The sequence below is a fragment of the Excalfactoria chinensis genome, chromosome 4 (assembly GCF_039878825.1).
Source record: "Excalfactoria chinensis isolate bCotChi1 chromosome 4, bCotChi1.hap2, whole genome shotgun sequence".
NCBI lineage: Eukaryota > Metazoa > Chordata > Aves > Galliformes > Phasianidae > Excalfactoria > Excalfactoria chinensis.
In genome coordinates, this window is record NC_092828.1 from 21,006,267 (window position 1) to 21,029,491 (window position 23,225).

At 40.4% G+C, this 23,225-nt stretch overlaps 1 protein-coding gene across 2 annotated transcripts in view; it reads right to left on the minus strand.

Moving 5' to 3' along the window:
• RFC1 (replication factor C subunit 1) overlaps positions 1 to 23,225 on the minus strand; it is a 33,260-nt gene that overhangs the window by 5,712 nt on the left and 4,323 nt on the right. Inside the window, exons 2-16 of one of the 2 annotated variants that reach the window (XM_072334257.1) lie at positions 22,069 to 22,197; positions 21,601 to 21,676; positions 21,242 to 21,316; positions 10,695 to 10,921; positions 9,883 to 9,957; positions 7,488 to 7,565; positions 6,947 to 7,031; positions 6,571 to 6,857; positions 5,254 to 5,361; positions 4,554 to 4,733; positions 3,855 to 3,959; positions 2,536 to 2,932; positions 1,673 to 1,782; positions 817 to 931; positions 238 to 326 (exon numbers count right to left, since the gene is read on the minus strand). In XM_072334257.1, coding sequence (XP_072190358.1) covers positions 238 to 326; positions 817 to 931; positions 1,673 to 1,782; positions 2,536 to 2,932; positions 3,855 to 3,959; positions 4,554 to 4,733; positions 5,254 to 5,361; positions 6,571 to 6,857; positions 6,947 to 7,031; positions 7,488 to 7,565; positions 9,883 to 9,957; positions 10,695 to 10,921; positions 21,242 to 21,316; positions 21,601 to 21,676; positions 22,069 to 22,197 — 2,136 coding nt within the window. Of the gene's footprint in view, positions 1 to 237; positions 327 to 816; positions 932 to 1,672; positions 1,783 to 2,535; positions 2,933 to 3,854; positions 3,960 to 4,553; positions 4,734 to 5,253; positions 5,362 to 6,570; positions 6,858 to 6,946; positions 7,032 to 7,487; positions 7,566 to 9,882; positions 9,958 to 10,694; positions 10,922 to 21,196; positions 21,317 to 21,600; positions 21,677 to 22,068; positions 22,198 to 23,225 lie in introns of both variants that reach the window. The other variant, XM_072334256.1, reaches the window with a different exon arrangement.

The window sequence follows — 23,225 nt, forward strand, 5'->3', positions numbered from 1 at the left end:
CCTGAGCTAAGGTGCGTGTGTTTATTTGTTTTGCAGAGATTGTTTTGTTCTTTTTTAAACTAAATGTCTTTTTTCCACCTCTATCACTGCATCATTCTTACACAAAAATACAATTCTACAACAGGTCCGTGATCCATACTCTGCAGAGACTGCGACCCACAGCTGAGGACAACAGACTGGCATGAAATATGGCTTGCACTCTGCAATGGCATTAGCTAATGACTGTAGTAGTTTCACCTGAATCCCTCCTCTGTCTTCATTGCCTGCCATACCATCCACTTCATCCATGATCAATACATGTTTCCCACTAACTGATGAGGATGCGCCTGAAAATGAATATGGACAAGAAAATGAGATTGCAACACAATATTTTATTCCTAAGGGAATAAAGTAGGGTCTTGCTCAGAGTTTTTCCCAATGTTTTACACATCATGAAAGCCCAACCTAAACAACTGAAGCAGTGATGAACCTTCTGTCCTTGCTCTGCCAATGTGCTGATATGGACTTTATGCTGACAGAATAGGGCTGTCTGTAACTTGTGTCAGCATCCAAGACTTAAGCGCTGGGCAACAGAAGAACAACTGCAGAGTCCTTCAGTTGTTTGTGCTGATTAACAGTTTATCCTCTGAATAACAGGATTTAATCCGATGCTGAGGATGAATTAGCACAGCTTACTCAATTAAGCCATTCTTATTTGAGCCTGATCCCTTCCACGTGGTGAGCATATTCAATTCCTAACACGACTGCACAGTAAAGAAGCTCTGCCCCTCCTGTAACTGCTCTACAGCCAAGCCCTCCTTCGAACAACAGACATACCAGAACAGAAGTCTTTGATGCTGGTGTTGTTCAGTGATTCAGCAACTACTTCCTTTAGACTGTTCTTACTTCGAGTGTCGCTGGCATTCAGCTCCACGTAGCTGTACCCCAGTTCCTAGTCCAAACATACAAACCACACCGCAACGTAAGTCCACATGGACTGGTGAAGAACATCAGCGTACTCAATTAGAAGCAACACTTTCAGAATTCAAGAAGAAAGCTTTTACAACGCTATTTCCAGATCTAATCTGTGGCTTTGATTTGCTTCTCCCTTTATCCTACTATATTCTCACACTCCAGAAATACTTACAATCAAATACAGCACAGATGTGCCAAAAAGAGAATCGTTGCACCTCTCACCCCCCCCGGCCCCTCAAAAAACCAAAAAGGCACAAATTTTGCTGTGAAAGATAAACCTGAACTGTCCCACGGGACAGAAACAGAACTATCAGCCAAGGCTGGATAAACCCCACAGCATTCCCAGATGTGTATCAAAATCTCATGCACTGTCAGGAAAAGAAACATGCCAACATCCCATAGAAAGCTGATGGAAAGAAAAGCTTCCAACTATTTAGCAGCTAGAAAATACACGACTGCCTCTGCAGCTGCACCACTTCACAGCAGGGCTTGTCTGCCTGCAGTCCCTGAAGGAACATAAAGCAGCCGATCCTTTATCAGTAAACCCTCCTTTGGGCCAACTCTTAAGTCTGCCCTGACCAGGTAGAGCCAGGCTGGGAGCAGAACCTGGTGATTTAGGGAACAACCACCTGCACACACCCGTGTACAGGATCAGTATAAAATAAAGTGTTGGGAGCCAATTTTTATGTTTGAAAACCAATAATTAACGAGGACTCACCTTACAAACTAAAGAAGCTGTGGTAGTTTTACCAACTCCCGGTGGACCAGAAAGTAATGCTGCTTTAAAACCAGCACCATCATCTTTGCCTCCAGATTTGTTGGTCTTTGCTGTAAGAGAAGATTCTAGGTTTTACATACATATATGAACTGCAAATTTATGTAAACCTTTAAAGATATCAACTAGTAGAGGTGTTTCACATTCAAGGCTTGATATGAGTATCAAAAATAAGATATACGTGCATATGTGCATCCTAAGCATATGGGCAAAAGCAGTTTAAGCTGTACAAGGTAAGACTGTAAACCAAAATATTAACGCAATACAACTATTTCAGCAATTTGCTGACAACGGTATCATAAGAAATAACAGCACAGAAGAAACCAACTACCTGTGACAGCTTCAATAATTCTCACACCAAAGCACATCTGTAGTGTTACACACTACTCATGACAGCAACTACTTGTCAGAGAACATCAACCATTCCTTACACATAAAGCCAGCCCTCTAGACATGTTGCTAGCCCACATGGTTAACCCATGACACTCTTGGTGAAAAAGAACTGAACAGGCTGGATGTGAGGCCCTTTATATAGATATTACTGCTAGGTTATTTTCATCTGTTTTGGAAAACAGCCACATTTAAGAAAACAGCACACAGTATCTTCAGACAGGAGGAGGGGGTAAGTGAGCAACTGCTTCAACAAAACACTCAGGCTCAACTGTCTCTAAAAACCCGCATCTGAATTTAGAGTCATTCCTGATGTGCAGAGCTGCTCTCCTATCACAGAGGACCCCTGCCAGCACATGGTACCAAGCGGTGCAACCGGCACAGTAGAACAGTGAGAAGTTAACCATGCTCATCACCTTGTCCATCTTCCAACGTATTCTTGTGCCAGCTTCGGAGCCATCGGAGGAGTTTATTGGCACAGCTTTGCTCACCCTGCTGTCCAATTATTGCCTTAAGAGACGCAGGCTTGTATTTATCTACCCATAGTAACGCCTCTGTTCTATTTTCGCTGCTCTCAGAAACCAAGTTCCCCTTAGGTTTGGGGGCTTCTTTCTTCTCCACAGTTTGATGTTCAAAATCCTTAAGCTTTCGAATGGCAGCAGCTTCTTTCTTGACAGGTTTGAAGGTACCTTCCTTTTCAGGTGTACAACTACTTTTCTTCCTATCAGCTTCCCTTTTAAGAGGACTAAAATTCCTTTTGCCAGACTCAATTTTCTGTGGCGTCTTTTTATGTCTTGACTCCGTTTTCTTTGCCTTAGGAAAATAAAACAAACAAATTAAACTGCTGTGCTTGAACATAAGCAGAGGCATGTATAAGAAAGTCACAGAGTTTGTGTCCTGATAAACGAACCAGAGTAAATCAAAGAACATCCTCTGAAAAATAAACCACTGTTAAGCACAATGCCACCTGGTTCTGTAGCAGAACCCACTACACAGGCAGGAAGCGTTCTGGTCAGTCCGGCAGTAGTCCAAGCTCCAGCACTGTCCTTACTCACTGAGAGGGATGTATTATGGAAAGAAATAATCTGAAACTGATGACTGTCAGGCTGTAGAGAACAGGACAGTGAGCTCCAGATAAAGATTACAGAATCACAGAATCACAGAATTTTTCAGGTTGGAAAAGACCTAGAAGATCATCTAGTCCAACCATTACCAATACTTCCCAGCTAAACCATATTCCTCAACGCAACATCCAAACGTTTCTTGAACACTCCCATGGTCGGTGACTCCACCACCTCCCTGGGCAGTGCATTCCAATGCCTGACTACCCTTTCTGAGAAGAAATACTTCCTAATGTCCAGCCTGAACCTCCCCTGTCGCAGGGGATTTAAGCCTGTTATCTAAACACATGGTTACTTACAGCTCTAACACGTGCCCAGCACAGTCTCTGGGTACCGTACACAAAGAACGCTAAGAACTGAAACCATAGAAGCAGATACAGCAATACCTTGGACAGCTACCTAAGACACCTAAACATGTAAAACAGTGTCAGAGTATGAAAGGTTGGAATAAACCTTATCAGTCCAAAGCAGAATTTTTAAAACACAGATAAGATTTTTCAGTTTCAACGCTTTTAACCTAAGCTGACCATCACAGTTAGGGCAGATGCTGTTAAGAGAACAAAAAAATCGAAGCACCCTGCAATTAAAAAAAATGAATAACCAAACAAACCAACCTCTGTTTCAGCTGCCAGCTCATACTTGGACTTCTTGCCTGGCATAGTTCGAACAAGATCAAATAGGCCATCCTCATCAATAATTTTTGTCCCTAAAGTCGATGCCTGAGGGCAAAAATAAGAGTGAGGTAAAGGAGAGTTACATAATTCACTTCAAAATCCTTTCAGTAAAGGCTACGTTTAGGAACACAAAATAAAGGCAACAGAAGGCTGTTCACAGAATCACAGAATTGTAGGGGTTGGAAGGGACCTCTAGAGATCATCGAGTCCAACCCCCCTGCCAAAGCAGGCTCCCTACACCACGTCGCACAGGTAGGCGTCCAGGCAGGTCTTGAATATCTCCAGAGAAGGAGACTCCACCACCTCCCTGGGCAGCCTGTTCCAGTGCTCCGTCACCCTCACTGTAAAGAAGTTCTTGCGAACATTCGTGCGGAACTTCCTATGCTGAAGTTTCAGCCCATTTCCCCTAGTCCTGTCCCCACGCACTACTGAAAACAGACCAGCCTCGCCACTATGGATCTGTTGTTCTCAATATGTGTGTGTATAAATAAAAACAGACTGAAATTCTAGCAATGCTGCGTAACTTCTCCTTTTCAGCACGCACTTGTAATACTCGCTCTTTTCAGACAAGATATGAAACAAGCCAACACAAGTAAATGATTTATTTTCCCTTCCGCTTCCCTCAGGCACAACACTCACCTTTTCACATTTAGACTGTCCGCAGTCTCGTCCCATAACCAGATAGTTTGTCTTCTTGCTGACATTGCCAGTTACTTTTCCCCCGTAACGTTCAATCAGAGACTTGGCCTCATCTCTTTCAATGGACTCCAGAACTCCTGTAATTACGAATGTCAGGCCTTCCAAGCAGTTTTCAGCTCCCTGACAACCACAACAAGGAAAATACCGCTCAGGGATGCAGTTCTACAAATACTCCTTCAGCCGTGAGGTTTCCTAAAAATCACGTCAGCCATGTCAAGTGCTCTATGAAATTGTAAAAACTGACCTAATCCACGTGGCTGTAGGTAACACGTGGAGAAGTTCAGAAACCATTAGAAGGAACAGCTCTCAGCAAAGCTTCACACGTTATTTACCTGACCCTATCATACCCCTAACGCTGTGTGCTTCAAGCTCAGCAATGTCAGTCAAAGGGGTGAGGGCAACCTTCAAACATTAAGACCAGTAACTGATTTACATCAGCGTGGCTTCATAAGCCTGATAAGGAATTTCATTTCTCGGTATATTTTCTTGCATTTAATCACTGCTTGACATTACAATTTAGCTTCCCCCCCATTAAAAGTAACTCAAATAGTGCAGTAGATGCTCGTTAGATCACTAATAATCAGAAGCCTATGATGCACACCACCTCTACATACAGAAACTCTACTGTAGCCAAGCTTACTTGAGGTATCTCTTTGGAACCCAGAGCTTTCGGACCCTCGCGATTGAGGAAGCTTCGGTAGGCTTGATAGTTGTTGCGTCTCTTTTCAGAGTCTTCAGGACTTATAGACTTGGGCAAAAGAAAAATAAATACATGGTACACATAAGGAGATGTTTATTAACAAATAAAATGCAATGGAAAACTCAAGGATCTCAGCGTAAATAACTGTTATGCAGCAAAGATTAAACATCTATTAAAAAGTAACACCAAATCCCATGGGATTTTTTGTTGCTGTTTTGGAGAGGAGGTTGTGAGTTATTTTTCTCTGGGGTGGGGAGAGTGAGAAGGTTACTTATGGTGGGTTTTTTCAGTTATACTTTGTTTTATTTAAAGAATTTGGTATTCTCAGTTTTCTGTACCTTTATGTGTATTCAGCGCATATGCTCTCATTTTAGTAATAAGTTATTGCTTTGAATTCACATCCAATTTGATTCCAGAATGATGGTCACTTTTTTACTGACAAGATCTATGCTATAGTAAGAAGCAGAAATACTAGAAGTAGATTTTAAATCACAGAAGCTTTTCATTGTCAGCATTCTGTGCCACTGCATCACCACTCTTCTGGAGAAGAAATGTTTCCTACTATCCAACCTGAATCTCCTCCAGTACAACTGGCAGCCATTACCTCTTGCCCTGTCAAAATGCTCCAGGCTTTCCTCTCTGAACCACAACTGCTATTTCAATGTTAAAAGACAAAAACTAAAGGTATTTTTATTTTGATTAAAAAGTAGATTTTGAAGTTGCCAACAACTGCTGGAATGTGTCCAATAACTTGTTACTGAATCAGACAGTTAAGAGAACACTGAATTTTATTCCTGTGTAACATTTTACCAGCATCCTTCAGAAACAGGAAACCTCATCATGAGGGGAGAAGAAAAGAAGTGGTGTGTCTTTAGAAGTATAGCATTCACAAGATCACCTATGCTCACAAACTTTCATTTGCTGTCAAAAGCTCTGCATTACACGGGAAGTTAAATGAGGAAAAAAAAGCACTTAACTGATTTTTCAGTGCTCACGCACAGCTTAGTGAGCATTACAGAGTGCTCAATTCCTCGATGCACTTCATCTGTAATCTTCCAGCTAATTTACTTCATACATTTCTAGAGTTGCTGGGAACTCGAATTCTGATAAGATTCTAAATTCTTCAAAATCACCCAAAGGATACAGAAAAAAAGCCCCCACACCTGGATACAACAGTGGCACACATACAGTAAGCACTGAAAACTGTTTTCCTGTAAGCTCCACCAAGCCAACTACGTTCACATGAACAGCTCCTACCTCCGCCTTCTTGGGAGAAATTTTCTCCTTCTTGGGTGTTCTTTTCTCTTCCTTCCCCACAGCATTTTTTTCTTTTGATGGTAAATTCTGAGTGCCGCTTTCCTTTTTCGTCATCTCCTCCTTCTGTTTGAGAGCCGCGAGCTTTGAGGTAGGTTTCAAAGGCGAGGTTTTCTCTGTCAGTGCCCTTGCCGTCTTACCAGCAGATGACGGTGAATGTAAATCAGGCTCTTTTGAATTTTCAGACTTGGTTTGTTCTTTTACTTCACCTGCTGAGTTTGTTGCTTTCGCTTGAAAGAGGCAGAGAAGTGAGAGTACATAGGTAAGGGTGTACTGAAGTTTGAAAATATTTCACCAATCCATACTATTAGAAACCCACCTCTTTGGGATTGTTTGCATCTTTCTGTCACATTAGGACTGCTCTTGATGCTCAACACTGTTTGCTCCCCTGAATCTCTCCGAGCCTAAGCAGATAAATGATGCAACAGTCAGAAATGAATGTCCCAAAACACCATTAAGCCCAAACCCTTCATTTTCCAACTGTTAAGTATAATATGTTTCAACTCTATTCTAAATTCCAAAAGCCTGGATGTATAACACAGGAACTATTTTACTGTGCCATAAGTGCTCTTGCACCTCACGCCACAAGCTATTGTAATGAGAAGAACTCCAGCCACTGAGTTAGAGATAAAACTGAAGATCCCTGCTTGCTCCTTCTCTCTAAAGATGGAGCGTACTCCCTTCCTTTCTGTCCCATCACTTCTCACCATCTTGTGCCCTTGACTCATTTTGCTAGATCAGAAAACAGAGGGGCTGAAGCTGATCTAAGGTACTCATAATTCAGACACAGATGAGGTGTCTCAATAAGATAACTCCTAGTAATATAATTTCTAAACTCTAAAGCTTAAGAAGAATTCAACCTTTTTCTTCTGTGGCGTTTCATCCAACATTGCCAAAGTTCTAGCAAATTCTTCATCTTCATGCAGCTGTCTCTCCAGCTGGGAGGAGAGAAAAACAGTTTTAGATTCACATTTGACAAGTTTCAGTTCTTCTATCTTTCAAGACTCTCTACTATTCAAGATAGAATATCTAAAGTAAGACGGCAGATAGTCTGGGTGAGTATCCTACCAGACTACCAGGTACAAACAAATCTCTGAAGGTGGCACTGCAGAATGACTTGTTTCTCCAGATACGACATAACTAGAGCAAAACCGGAGTTTGAGTTTGTTGCACCAGACACATTAATAGCCTCATACAATCTGCTTTCAAAGACATTTTCTGCCCCTTCGGATCTTTGTTTCACATAGCAAGGTGAATGCAACACATACAGTTTCAATTGATCTTCAAGCTACCTCTTCTATCAAACACAGTTCTTTGGGGAAAACCTCTCTCCCTTAATACAGTGTGCATTACTGTAAATAAATGCTCTTTCAACAAAGCAACAACAAGCAATCATTTCATTACTATCCTAATGTCTAACATGCCACGCTGTAAGATTCAAGCAGATGACTTCATAACAACAATATGCCACAGGCACTGTTTTTATGTGCCCATAATGATTAAAGGAATGTCTTCCTTGTTTACAATGAGATAGGGGAAAGGCAGAGATTACCAAACACAAACCAGACTGAGGCAGATACACACCTGACAATGTACTTTCCTTTGATGATATTTTAGATGATTACAGGGTTATAGATAGAATTGTTGATTTTGTTGGAATCACCTCAGTTTTCCCAATATATCATTTAACTTCCCAGTTCTCCTAAGGAAACTGGCTGCCCGTGGCCTAGACAGGTGTACCCTTCTCTGGGTAAGGAACTGGCTAGAGGGTCATGCACAGAGGGTAGTGGTTAATGGAGTTAAGTCTGGCTGGCGACCCATTACAAGTGGTGTACCGCAGAGGTCAGTTCTAGGGCCCATCTTGTTTAACAACTTCATTGATGATCTTGATGAGGGGATTGAGTGCAAGCTAACTAAGTTTGCAGATGACACCAAGTTGGGAGGTGGTGTGTTGATCTGCCTGAGGGTAGGGAGGCCCTCCAGAGGAATCTGAATAGGCTGGATGGCTGAGCTGAGGCTCAACAGTCAAGTGCTGGGTCCTGCACTTTGCCCACAATAACCCCATGCAGCGCTATAGGCTTGGAGCTGAGTGGCTTGATGACTGTGAAGAGGAAAGAGACCAGGGGGTGTTGGTTGATGCTCAGCTGAACATGAGCCGACAGGTGGCCAAGAAGGCCAACGGCATCCTGGCCTGTATAAGAAATAGTGTGGCCAGCAGGAGCAGAGAGGTGATCATCCCTCTGTACTCAGCTCTGGTGAGGCCGCATCTCGAGTATTGTGTTCAGTTTTGGGCTCCTCACTACAAGAAAGACATAAAGGCCTGGAACATGTCCAGAGAAGGGCAACAAAACTGGTGAGGGGTCTGGAGCACAAGTTTTATGAGGAGCGGCTCAGGGAGCTGGGATTGTTCAGCCTGGAGGAGGCTCAGGGGAGACCTCACTGCACTCTACAACTTCCTGAAGGGAGGTTGTGATGTGGAGGGACTTGGCCTCTTCTCCCAGGCAACAAACAGGACCCGGGGAAATGGCCACAAGTTGTATCAGATGAGGTTCAGACTAGACATAAGAAGGAACTTTTTCTTTCAGAGAGTGGTCAGGCACTGGAATGGCTGCCCAGGGAGGTGGTGGAGTCGCCATCCCTGGCAGTGTTCAAGAGGCGTTCTGGATAGGGAGCTAGGAGATATGGTTTAGTGGTTTTCTGTAGATATGGTAAAGGGAGGACGGTTGAACTAGACGATCTTGTGGGTCCTTTCCAACCTTGTGATTCTATGATTCTATGAACACAATAAAGCCAGATTCACCGCACGTCTGGGGATGCCAAGGATAAGACCACATTTTGCACCTAAGATCAATATTTCTAAGGATGCTCAATATTACCAATAGGAAGTGAATCAATCTTCCCAGAGTAAAGCCAACATGTGAGACAAGTATACCTTTGCCTCAAGGAATAAAACACATACAATTGTGAGGAAGCAGAAAATGAGTTATATGTGAATAACAAGATTATTTGCATGGGTAGAAACAGTCTGCAGAGACAAAAAATAGGTGAGACGGGTTCTATTTACGTAATTGAAGTAATGCCCATAAAAATCACTGTCTGACTACATGTGCACATATCTGCAAGAGTTCAAGCAAAACAGAGATGTGTGTGCACGTGTAATTTATAGTATACACAGAGCATCTACCTTCATCTCTTAAAATTTTAAGTGAAACAAACTGCCCGTGGCAGACAGCAACAGATTTATATGGCTTTTACCTCTGAATCTTCTTCAAGCTGCAGTTGCCTAGCAATGGCCTCATCATCTACTGTGCTGTCTCTGCTTTGTGAAGGCTATATATAAGAAAAAAAGAAAGAAAATATATAAGAAAAAAAAAAAAAAACAGCAGTTCAGTTTCCTCAACATTTTATAAAAATTCATTTTGTGTACTTCTAGAAAAGGACTGGTAAGTAGACATGCAGCGTATTATCCCTGGCTTCCTAAACTACACACTTTTAACCAGGACTGTTTTCAAGGGATTTTACCATTCAAAACATGCATATCATTTCTTCAAATAGCACTGAACATCTCTAAAACTACCACAGCCGGTCAGCTTAACAGAGGCAACAACTACACTGTAAATTGTGAACTTCCTCCACACTTTGTTTGATGCTTTGTTATTCCATGAACACACACACTATAAAGCTCTGGAATGAAACATCATTCTTCTTCCCCCAGCACAACCTCCCTGCACACCACCTTCACCCTTCTCTAAACTGTAAGCCACACCTCCCGTTCACTCCTCTCAGAAAACTGCTTTAATGTTTTAAGAATAGTTACATGGAGAAAAGCAACACAGAAAGCACTACTTCCAACTTTATGCTGTCTCCTCAGATACAGGAGTACTACTCCAATGATTGTATTTGCAGACTTGATATGCTTGTACATCTCGCCAAAACTGCCCTTACACTTGAGTGGTTATGAAAAAGCAACCTTAAGTAATACAAAAAGAAGAATCTTCTGAAGGTCATTAAGTTAGCCCTTTTGTTTTGCATTCTAGCAACCTCAAGAACACACCGTCAGTACTCACTTCTTTCCTTTTACTTGCTACCAGTTTCTTTTCTGATCGCTGGACACTTCTTGTCCCAAAGTAATCAAGAGCTGAGGTGGGAGTCAGTTTCACTGGAGACAATGGTTTGGTTTTAGCCTGTGGCTTTACATCTCCTTTTTTCACTGTAGCTGTTCCTGCTCCTGCTGATGTCCCATTCTCCTTCGGTTTCAGGGAAATTCTCTTATTGACAAAGTCATCCTCTTCATCTAAATATGAAGAATATTATATTACTTCTGACATGTGGCTCTTATATTGTCCAGAGAACTACTTTGGTCAGGTTGCATTAAGCACACCTAATATTTTCATAGGGTCTGTGTTAGAAGTTGAAAATAAGATAGTCACATTCCATAATGTAATATTTAACATCCAGATAGCATAGCTAAGTCTGAATAAATTGATTGCTGAAATAAAGCCATTCAAGTCTGCATAAACACATTCCTTCTCATCAGAAGGGTTTGCAGAGCACCTTTCCCTCTTACATAAGGTAGCACATAAACAGAAATACAGGTCACTGAAATCTGAACTCTCATCCAACTTCACAGCACAACTCTTCAAACAACACATGTAAAATAAATGTAGCTTTGTGTTTCGTAGGTGATCTATTCATGAACACTACAAACCACATCTATTGTACTCTTATATACTATTGGAAAAAAAATAGAACATTGTACTTACAAGCACCCACAGTAGATTCTCACATATAATTACAGGGCATGAATAATTACTTAGTTACTTGTCAAGTCCTGCTCACACTTTGCAAGCCTGTTAGCAAAACATGCTATTAAACTATGTCTGCCTGGCCATCGATTCTAGGAGCTATTCTCTATCCTCTGTATTTCTGCAGTTAAACTCACTGTCCTTCCAGCACACCCAGAAGTATCTCAAAGAAACGCAGCCGCTTCAGAGAAAGCAGGAATCACACCTGAGTTCAACATACAAAACCGGATTTTTCAACTAATAAAAGTAATGACACCACCACGCACAGGAGGTGGAGGAAGCAGCATACACAGCAGCAGTAAGTATTAGCCCACAGATCACTGAACAAAAACAAAACTCAATTTTAGCTCTTAGGATTCTCTCATGATAGTCAGTACGTTGTTTAACTAGCAATGAAAACTGGAAGGAAAGCTTTATCGTCTTCCATTCTTTCTGGACCCAAACTCCTCACACAGTCAAATCAACAAAAAAGAGCACCAAGGAGTTCAAAGAGTTGTGTGTCACGTTGTGAAGCCTTGCTGACAGTTATACAAATGAAACCCTATCACTGAAGCATACAAAAAGCTACAGATACCACTGCCAAACAACCAGATTAACGCAACACCGCAGAAGACAAACATCGCTGGAAAAACTTGTGGATTAGTGATAAAAGCACTTTCTTGTGAAACCTCCTAAGATTGCTTCTTATGCCTTTCACGCTCTTGAAAACTGCAAGTAAAGCCCTAAACTGAACAGACAGTATGAAAGGAGCGAGGCACACAGACTGGAAAGAAACAGAGGTAGTCTTATTTGCATGCCTCTAACTGAAGTCTGGTTTTACTTCTCAAGACGTGGATGTTTTGACTGCTCGCACAGCATATCATGAACAAGAATGTTCTAAGCTGCTTTACAGTTAAATTCCAATTCACATTACTGTTGCTACCATATGTTCATTTTGCAGCCACTACGTTAAACTCCCATACTTCCTTCCATGCAAAAAGTAAATAAGTAAATAAATTGTTTTCTTAATCACTTCTCTAAGTTTAAAGTACGTTGTATGCTTGATCTCTTGTTTTATAACAAGTTATGGACCTTTTCTTCTGGTTCACCTTTTCTCAATAGACGGAGACAACCTGAGCATTTTAGGCACCAGCTGTAACTTCCTGCTCCTGGTCACTTACTAAGCAGCACATGCCATAAATCAACAGGGATCCTGACCATTCCTGTGAAAGTTCAGAGAAAGAAAAATAGAGCAAAGTACTGCAAGGGCAGAAATTGGTTCAGCGGTTAAATCAAGAATGGCTGAAGATAAAAAAAATATCTAGCTGTAAATGGAATTTCAGCCAATTCAATTCACAAGGCAATATATGAATGACAAAATTCAAGCCCAGGTCCCTCTGAAAGCTTCATTCTTCTCAGCCCAATTACACATTTTGCTCAGGCAGCAGTAGATCCTTTATTGCCACTTAGCTCACTTCAACTATTATCTATCCAGGAGTGTCAGACACCAAATGCTTCAGGCTCCTGACCTACAGCAGCGTGAGGTCTGGACATGAGACTGCTCATCTCAAACCCAGCTTCAGAATTATTTTGCTTCTTTTAATATTTCTCTAGTTTAAATGAGAAAATACATTTGCAGCAGTAAAATGCACTTAGTAGCAAAAACAAGTTCAAGTCAAAATAATTACGTTCACTTGTTTGAGAAAAAGACATTCAGTTGGGCAACCATGAACTTTTCTCTTTTAATCTAAAGGCCGCTACTAAGCTGGAAAAGAACCTTCATTTACCCCTGATTTACCCCTGCTATCACATCATCTGCATGCAAGATTCAATTTTCCTCCTTATTCGTGTTTTTTTTATATTGCTATTTAAGTGGTTACAACAGGATATTGCTTTCCCTCAGTTAGAGGGAAGTAGAGTAAATATAATTAAGTTCTAATTAAAAAGGATGTAGATTTGAGTCATTTATGATGCCAGTACTAAGCACCACGGATGACTGGAGCTTTGCTTTAATTATGTCCCTCCTAGAAACAACAGAATTGGAAGTATTTACATGCTGCAAGTGCTCAACAAGAACAAAAAAGAGCACTTTGGGACAGCCGTATATAAACGTAAACAGAGAAAGATGGATAAGAACACTAAAATGGTCATTAGGAAACAAAGCCACTCAGATTGCACTAAGTGGCATTCAACAGATGCTTTATCAGACTGGTCCTCAGGCTGGTTTCATCCTGGGTTCATGAACTTCCCCAAGCACCAGAAGTTTACCTGATCACCAGGCATCCCTCACTTAGTTCAAGTATGTAAGAACTTGAACTTTTCCACTAACACCTTAACGCTTCTTCCTTGGAGCAACCTGCTTGTGCATGCCCAGTGCCACAGCAGCATGCCTGATCAATCAGCTGTAAACTAAGAGTTCCCTTACAAACACCAAGGAGCCCCAGCGCTGCTACCAGACTGCTCAGATCACTGTTCCTCACCATATGACCAGCTCTATGCTACAGAAAAGGGAGGAAGACATTCCTGCTCATAGGAACTAGACGACAATTTCTGGGAAAACAAAGATAGAAGTTTGGAATTCAGCTATTGAAATTGGTTAGCTGCAGATTAAAAGCATTTCCATAGCCCTGTCTGACAGGGGAACAGTTGAGATGGGATTGCAGAAGTCCCTGCCCCAAATAAGGCTAAGAAATGGGAATTAACTCTATCACCAACTAGACAACCTCTGCTTCATAGAACATTCTGTACAGCCACAACCACTATCAGAATACTATTTCCTGTTTATATCCACACATTTTGTGTGTGCCATACAAGGAATGCATACCCAGAACAAACACATCTGTGGTCCGGGTTTTTTTTCGAGCATTACCTTTGAAGGCTTGCAAGTGCAAGTTTATTTTAGTTGAGTTTTCTGGAAATTAAGTAGATGTAACAAAGAGAAAGATACTTGTGATTAATGGAACAGATGTGCGCGAGAGTCAGGAGACTGCTCTTAATTATTTCTGATACAAACACTGCACATGAAGCAGGAGCAGGTAATTTACAAGAACAAGCTGCCCTAGCAACAACCAATAACCATTACATCCTGGATGGGTTTAAGAACTATTCTGTGACACTAGAACGTACAGCAGCACAACAAAGTTAATTAACTAATTCCTGCAGCCCACCTGCAACTGCTTGTTAGTGCTTGGTTTAAAACTAGCTCCAACATGAGCAGTGCATCTATACAAGGAGAAACCAGTACTTAGTAGGAAAAATGTAGGTTAAACATAGAAGTGCAGACTATCTCATAAAGGCCTCCTATATAAACAGCTAGAGGACAGCGTCCTTCCCAACAGTCACTGTACCTCCACTACTTGTGTAAGATGACAACACCCTGGATATTCTTTAGTATTAATGGTGCCACATCTGCACAAGGACTTCAGAAGGCTCCTGTCCTAAAGAACTTGCAGTTTAGTCTTTTTTTAGGCACACCTAACTGGAGTTACACTCTTTAGTGCCAAACTGTATAACCACTGGGAACACTCTCATTCAGTAAATACCGAATGAAATTCTTAGTCAAATACGCACATTTCTGCTTTCACAAATATCTCTAGAAAGACATTTTGATGCCATTAAAATAATCAGCCTTCTGATATATTTTTAGATCTAAAATAAATGATCGCTGCCAAACATCATCTGCAAACCACTAATGAGAGCAACACCCTTTAAATTAAATAAGCACAGTGCCATAGAAACTGCTCCATGAATCACCCTGGCATGCAATCAGAAGTTATCAGTCCATTAACACTTTCCAGTTCATTACAGAGAGCTTTATGCACTTGAACCTGGTTAGTTTTACCGTAAGAGCAGCTTTATTTTCCCAAAACAGACCCAAGTCCCCACCACCAAATGAAGCTTCTTGTTCTGGTTTATTGACTAAAGTTACCTGCAAGATAAGAACATTCAGTGCTGTCACAGAAACAAGGCGGAGGAAGAACCTTGAAGAAAATCCAAGTGGGTACAACTCAAATACATGCTCAGAAACTTAACACTGAGATTTGTAAAATAAGAAGGAGCTGTAATACAACTTTCTAAATGCAAAACTCAGTTTTCACTGCAAAGCTGCTTCAAAAACCTGACAGGGTTAATAAGACATTATTAAACAAACAAACAAAACATACTTTGTGTGAAACCACAACTAAGGAGAGTTAAAAGGTCACTGTGTAAGAATGGGGAAATACTACTCTGCTCCAAACTGCAACTCTCAGCTCCTTTAGCAATAACTACACCTGAAGAGCCAGGCAGATTTTTTTTAAAGGATCTATGTCTTTGAGGTCAAGAAAATTCCCTTTCATTATTATAGGCTAAATAAATTATACTTTTGTTTTCTTAATACGATGATTTGTTGAATTCAGCTTTAGTCCAAGTTGACTGGGTAAAGAAAGACTGCACACCGCTTAAGAGATACTATGAATTCTAAAAGTAATTCTACTAGTTTGAGGTATTTTTCTAAGCAACAAGCCTCAAAGATCCACAGAAAAATAGCAACTTTAATGCCTAGGAGCATAACTAACTCCAGACAACTTTACTAGTACTCAACACAGCAATACCTACTTACTACAGAAGATACAATGAATGCATACACACTACAAAGGAACTGAAAAAGCCCCTACTGAATGGCTGTATCAGGAGACCCAAAGGAGATGATCTTTTCATTAAACGCTGTGCTTTTCCCAAGCCCACAAGAGTCTTCAGAAGCATTACAGACACAGAAAGTCTATGAAGGAGGGTATGAACCAGTGAACTTCACCTGGCCAATTTTATCACTCATAAAATACACTGAATAGTTAAAATGTGCTTACAGGAATGTGTAAGTGTTGAGAAAAATGAAATGGGGAGAGTCTAAAGCAAACAACTGGAACTGGAAGAACTTCAGAATTTCTGATTTTTATCTTCTGAAAAATTAAATATAGTTGAGTGCAAAGTTTACTCCAACCATTGCTAAGTAACGCCTCTTTAAATGAGCAGTCTTGGACGCAATGTGCTGCCCCGAACTCAGATTCATTTACACTTACAAAGATGCTCTTCTTGCTATCTCTGAATTACTACAGGACCCTTATGTTGTGCTATTGATATTCCCAGATTTATGCATAGAAAAATGACACACACAATCAAGTTTTAAGGAGTACATTGAGCACGTAGGCACCTAATTGAATTCATTTCCACACGGCTTGCTCCTACGCACTTTTTACATTGTGCTCTGCAACACCAGTCCCTGTTTCTCCACAGAATTCCTCCCAGAACCCACACTGTCCTTCCTCAGGTGTATTTTAAGTCAAACTCCCTTGAGGTTTGACTGACCTCTCATAAAATCTGATGAAGAAAAGCTGCTTCGTGTTCTACAACTTTCACTCATTTTCCATAAGCACAGCAACTCCTGTAAGCACATACAATGCTAATATTGGCCAGAAAGTAAGAGTGGCAATTTTTTACTTCCCTATGAGAAGTTTCAATGTGAAACATGCTTATTCATTGACTACCAGCTGCTACTTTGAACTAGTGGTCGGATTTGAGAGATTGTGGGTCACTAGTACCAGCGTTCACCCAATTTATACCCTGTCTTCTCTTTTGATATCCCCTGTATGAAAAGAGTTGATATTCAGCCAACACATTGGCAAGCTGTGCTTTTTTTTGCCCTATATTGTAATCCTTGAGGAATGCCGCTCCAGTAACCTGCCATTTTACTCACTTTCTACCACCTTCCATTTTCCAGCTTTATGAGTAATTCAGCCTAGTACCTAGAATAACGCCTTTAAAAAAAGAACTTGTATTTTACAATATTCAGACTGTCAAAGCAATTGCTACACATGCATAAGTGCTATTGCACAGCATATACGTAAGATGATTGTTCACTAAAAGCAAATGAAGTCACAATTCCTGCCAAACAGCCGCTTCTGATGAAACCAGGTAAGGTTCATCGCATCATAACAGCAGGTCATCTTCCACAAACAAAACCCAAGGTTCCACACTTCTTTAAATAACACCGACTATTTAACAGGGACAACAAACATTTGGAGCTTTCCCAATCCCCTGGACTGTTCTACCACAAGGCAGGCTTCCCCCCCTCCACACTCCTTGTAACTTGCCAGAGTAGCTTCAATCCACCCCCAGTTATCATTCATTTAAATAAGCATTATGTTTGTTTCGATAACAAAGTATTTCTTACAGAACCACAGAGAGCAACTACTCCTCCTTTACTTTTCATCCTTCTAGACTAAGTAAATGAACTTCAAAAGCGAAAACTTCCACTCTTACACAAACCAGAATGTAATTCCTGCAACAGTATTTAAGAAAACCGTATCCCACAAAGTTATACAGGAGATCCAAAAAGAAATTCAAGTAATCACATGAAGTTTCAAATGAGATCCAGTCGGTTGAGATAACTGACTACCAAGTTCCTAACGGTTATGTGATACCTGAAGACTTTTCCAATCATTGCTGAGGACGCTGCTCCAAACTCAGCACTCTTCTCAAAGACTCATTAGTATATTCATTAGTATCTTTTCTATGCTCCTATCCTTTTCAAAGATATTTATCCCAAGCAAATAGCTGTGTCACACACTCGACACAAATCTCTCCCAAACTCCAATAAGCTGAAGAAACAGTTTGCACAGATTTAGTATAAACAAAATCCAAGAGTTAAGTCTCAAGATTATAAAGACGTTGTCTCAGACGTAGACTAAGTCAACCTTCTGTGTACTCAAGAGTCTCTAGATAAGAGCAACCTTGATCCATGGTTTTCAGGGATTTCACTAGTAACCTTGACCAGCGCTCCCATGGTACCCCATGAAGAAAAGCCTGATTACACCACCTAGAATTGCATCATAAGCCTAATCAATGCTTTTCTTTCCCCAGGAGTCAAATCTCTTACCTATTCTGAGGTCAGTGCTATTAAATATCCTTTATAATTCAATAGGAAAACTATCGAATTAAGCTTTGAGTAAAAGATAGGGACAAACAAGATGGGAAAAGTGTTTGGGATAGGTTACCAAATTGAGTTCATCTCAACACACGACACAGTACAGTCAAATGCCAGGTCAGATATCTAGGACAAGTAAAATAAGCACAATCCATCTTAGAAGTGGAGATTATGAAGACAGCCCGGAGGAGGAAAGAGGCTGAGCAGGGGAAAAAGCCAGCTGAGACACACCTCTAATTGGATGCCACAGCAATCAAAACTCAGGGGGTTAACAGAAGAACTGGAAATCTAACACTTGTAAAACATGTTTTACCCAAGAAGGTTTGGATTCAAATCTGCACAGGCTTTAATCAGTTTCTAGGAATCTATACTGGGGACGTACTGCAGCTAGTAAAGATCTCTAGAGCACAAAACAAACATGTAAGACCTCATAGTCAAAGCCTCAGCTAAACTCAGACTGGATGAAGCACACAGTAAGACATAGGCAGATACCCTGCAAACATAAGAAATAACTCTGTGACCAAAATCTGCCCATACAGTGTTGTAACGCTGAGGAAATACTACAGTTGCTTTTGCACAGGTGATCTGAGTACAGTAACCAGTACTTGGTATCAAAATACCTAAGTTTATTTGCATTACAACAAATCAGTGTGAAGTTACAGCAGCTCCAGAGCAGAAAAATATACTCGTGTCAAAAGCAAATGTCGTGGGTTAGCCTAAAATCTACCTGCACCCAAGACAGGGGGGCAGTCGGCCCACAGGCCGCTGGCCCAGAAGGAAAAAAACAGGGAAAAGGAAATAAATACAGCGGCAGCGATCTAAGGAGGCACACTATTTTACTAAATACTATATCGGAATACAGAATAACACAATATAATACAATATAATTGGAATTAAAGCTAACGAATCGAGTAAAATAAGAGAGAGTGAGTCCCGAAACCGAGAGGCCTACTGTAACTCTAGGCGAAACGGCTGGAACGCTCCCACACGGCTCTCCCCCTGGCTGGCAGGATCCAAGAGAGCACGTCCAGCACTGAAGTGAGATTATATAGTCCTGGTCATTTGACTGACCGTGGTGCTCCCTGGGACATGTAGTCTTCTTTCTGTGAGCAGCAGATTCGTCAAAATTATCTATGCTTAACATGATGTTATGATGTGGAATACTGATAGCAAAATTACAACATTGCAAAACCATGACAGCAAATCTGCAAAGAACAAACATAACATGATAAGACTTAAAGATAGTAGCTCTCAGCTCTGAGCAGCACACCACTCAGAAGCAGAACACGAGACTTTACCTTACAAAGAGGAACTGAATCAAATTTAAGATGCTTTCAATCTGCGTTATTCAATCAGGAATCAGAACCTTAACAAGTGTCACAATTTTAATAACTGAATTCTTTCTGCCTGCATGTTCAGTCTTAACCCTTAAGTGCCACTAAAAGATCTCTTACTGAAAATGCAATGGGAGAACAATTACTAATAAAAGCATAACCAGAGGTTGCAAACATCCTTGCAAGTACATCAAATACTCTCAGGAAGAAAAAAACAAAACTCTTCACATGACAACACATGCATTCACACACATTCAGCCAAATGTTTTCAGATGCCAAATGAAGTCTATCCCCAAGATGGACTGAAGTATTAAGTACCAGAATGGCTGTCAATTTGCTTCCATAGATAAATTTCAGAGTTCACAAAACCTGAGTGTGCTCAATTCACTAATAAGAAGAGTCTACTTAAGCTGATGTTTACCTGTCAACCAATACTAGTTAATACCAGCAACTTCTCCATAACATCTCAAATTTAATAGAGGAAAGTGCATGATGTGGTGAAGAAGTAACCAACTGTAAACAAAACAGCTTCATGACAAAACAAAGAACACCTGAAATGACCACACAGAAAGCAACAGTGAGAAGCAAAACTAAGGAACAATGACTATACAAACAAGCACAACAAATTAATACGCAGTCATCTTGCAAAGAAAATCTGTCCTTTTCCACTGAAGGGTATTATTTATAGCTTGCGTTAAGATTTTAGTTTTGGTTCAATTCTACAGTTTCTAAAGAGAAGACTAAATCTAAACACAAATTCTGCTCACAGCACAGCAGTTTATCTGTAGCCTTTTGGAAAAAATGCTCAGTGAAGACCTGCAAGTGATCAAGAATTGTTAATAATAATTCATGGTCAGTTATATCAACTCACTCCCAAAAAAAGCAAACAAAGCTCCATAACTTAGAAGGCTGAAAATCCAAGACTGACAAGCGTGGTATATATGTAGCATATGCAAGGGTTGTTTTTTTTTTTTTACTGTTGTTTTTTCCAAGTCTTGTTCTTCCTAAGAAGCTAACAGATAAATAAGATTTACAAAAAGAAAAAAGTGAGGGGAAAAAAGGGGTTTTCTTTGCAGTCACCGATATATTCAGAGAAGTTTAACGACATGGAAAATCATACACAAACCTAAATTTAAAAAAATCCAGATTTTCAAGCCTACTTACAGTAACCAACAGCCATTTCACAGAACGTGCTACTGAAGAGCTTAACTATACAAAAAAGACATCTCATACATGCTTGCCTCCTCTAGAGCCATGAAACAAACAGGTACGTTCCAGCTTGTGAAGTCCCATGCTGGATTCAAATCGCCACTCAGAATTACACTGCTCTTTACAATAGCAGAGACTAAAATTCTGAAGTGCTTTTCGTTAGCTTAAGGAGAACATAATCTTTTGTTCTCCATATGAGATCTTATTACAAGTATCGGTCAACATCAGTCAAACAACCCCATAATGCAACCCACCCCACTACAACAGGGGATTTCCATTACCTGTCTCTGAGACATAGACAACAGGATGCTGCTTTAGAACTTTACCAAGTTTTGGAGTAGCTGCTGTCTTCTCTAACGGCTTCTTGGTTTTTTTCACAGACGGCACCTCCTCTTCTGAATCTGTATTTTGACCATAGCATAAATGAACATTTCTTCCATGTACAAGACAGACTTTAAGTAATAAATCTTCTAATATCAGTTAACGTGTTCACATACAATCAGCTGAGTTAGAAAAAAATACTGCATGGAAGGTCAGAGCACAGCCTCATTCTTCTAAATTGTTTGGTTGTTTGTTAAGCGTAAAAAAATACTGTTACACACCTTCCTGTCAGATGTAGCAATTACATAATCAAATGTTATGCATAAGATAGAAAGGTGCGTTCTGAAACAACTGTGAACATTACCTGAATCATAGATTATTCTTTTTTTCTTGTATGCCTGCTTTTGTTTGGGAACATCTTCACTGGGTGAACTCTTCACCTAAAAGAAACAATTCATTGGCTCAACCAGCAAACAGGTCCTTCCAGCCCTTAATGAGTTACATTTAAGAGTTCAAAATGATTTCTGACAGAAATTATTTATTTACCAGTATTACTTTTAAGAAATCTTTTGCTACCTCATGGGTGGGACTGGAAGAGGGCCAAGGGAGAGGAGATAAGGAACTAACTGCACTAGCAAAGTTAGCACACTCCAAGTAAACAGCAGACAATTATAAGGATAGTAAATGCACCAGTTTAACACCAACTGAGGTAAATCAAACAGATTTTCAAGCTGTTCCGTGTTTTCAAAGTTATGATTTTAAAAACCAACAACACAAACAATTGCGTAATCAAGAAACAAAGCACTTTACAAACAAGGAAAGCAACACTAACCTTGGTTTCCTTTCCTCTCTTTTTCCCAATCGATTCTCCTTCCCCGTTTTTTATCTTCTCACTCTTTTTCACAGCCTCGCATTCCTGTCTCTTTCCAGCAGGCACAACGCCAAAGAATTTCCGGATATCCTATTGAAAGGACAAATACTTTTGTAAGTTTTGAATTACAAGTAACTCCTAGAAGTTTCACATTGCAAAAGAGCAGGGCGCTTAAAAGAACATAACTCTCTCAGCAGCTCCTGTTACAGTATTTGTTGATCTACCTCTAAACTGCAAAACAAAGACTAGATGGTTTAAATCAGCTGCACAGCCTTTCTCTTGTCTCTCAGTCACACACACACAAAAAAAGGTATTTTTAGGTATTTTTCCCCTTTTGACAGCCACCTTATACATTCAGAAACTTCCAGTAGCATTGAAATGCAGTGACTTTTTCCCACTTAACCACCACAAACAAAAAGCACCAAGAGCTACCAAGCAGCAGGACATACGATATCCTCCATCTTCTAATAAATTTAAGGCAATGACTCTGATCTCACTGAAAAAACTAGCTAGCAAGATGCAAATCATTCTTATCCTACCATAGAGAAAACATAAAAAGCTTCCTAAATACTCAAGATTCGAAACTGAAGCTTCAATTGAAAATAAGCGCTAGGCCCCACACAAAGCCCTATCTGACAGCTAGTTAATAAGCTAGTATTACAGCATCATTTAAAAAAAAAAAAAGCACAAAATCTGGTATCTGATACCTCCTTGGTATCACCACCTCCAGGGGTAGCAGCCATTTTAGAAAGCTGTCTGAAAGAAAGCCTGTAGTATGGCAAAAATAGATGGCAGGTAAGGGCTGTGGCTCAGGGCCTCCCCAGGTGCTAACTATTCCTTATTAGAGCAGCAGCTATCACACACCAAGGTAGCGTTACCCCTCTTGCAGGGAGCTACCAGTAGAGTAGTAAATGCTTAAGAAAACAGGATGTGGAATCTCCATAAAAACATGATCAATGATTACTGCCTGCATGAGGCTCCTTTTTTCTCATCCGTTCCCTCATGATAAGCAGAGTTTACTGGGCCTAAAACCAACAGAATAAATAACATGAAAGCATAAAATGGGACACACAGAGATTTATTTAGTACGTTTAGCTTAAAACAATTTTCTAGAATCA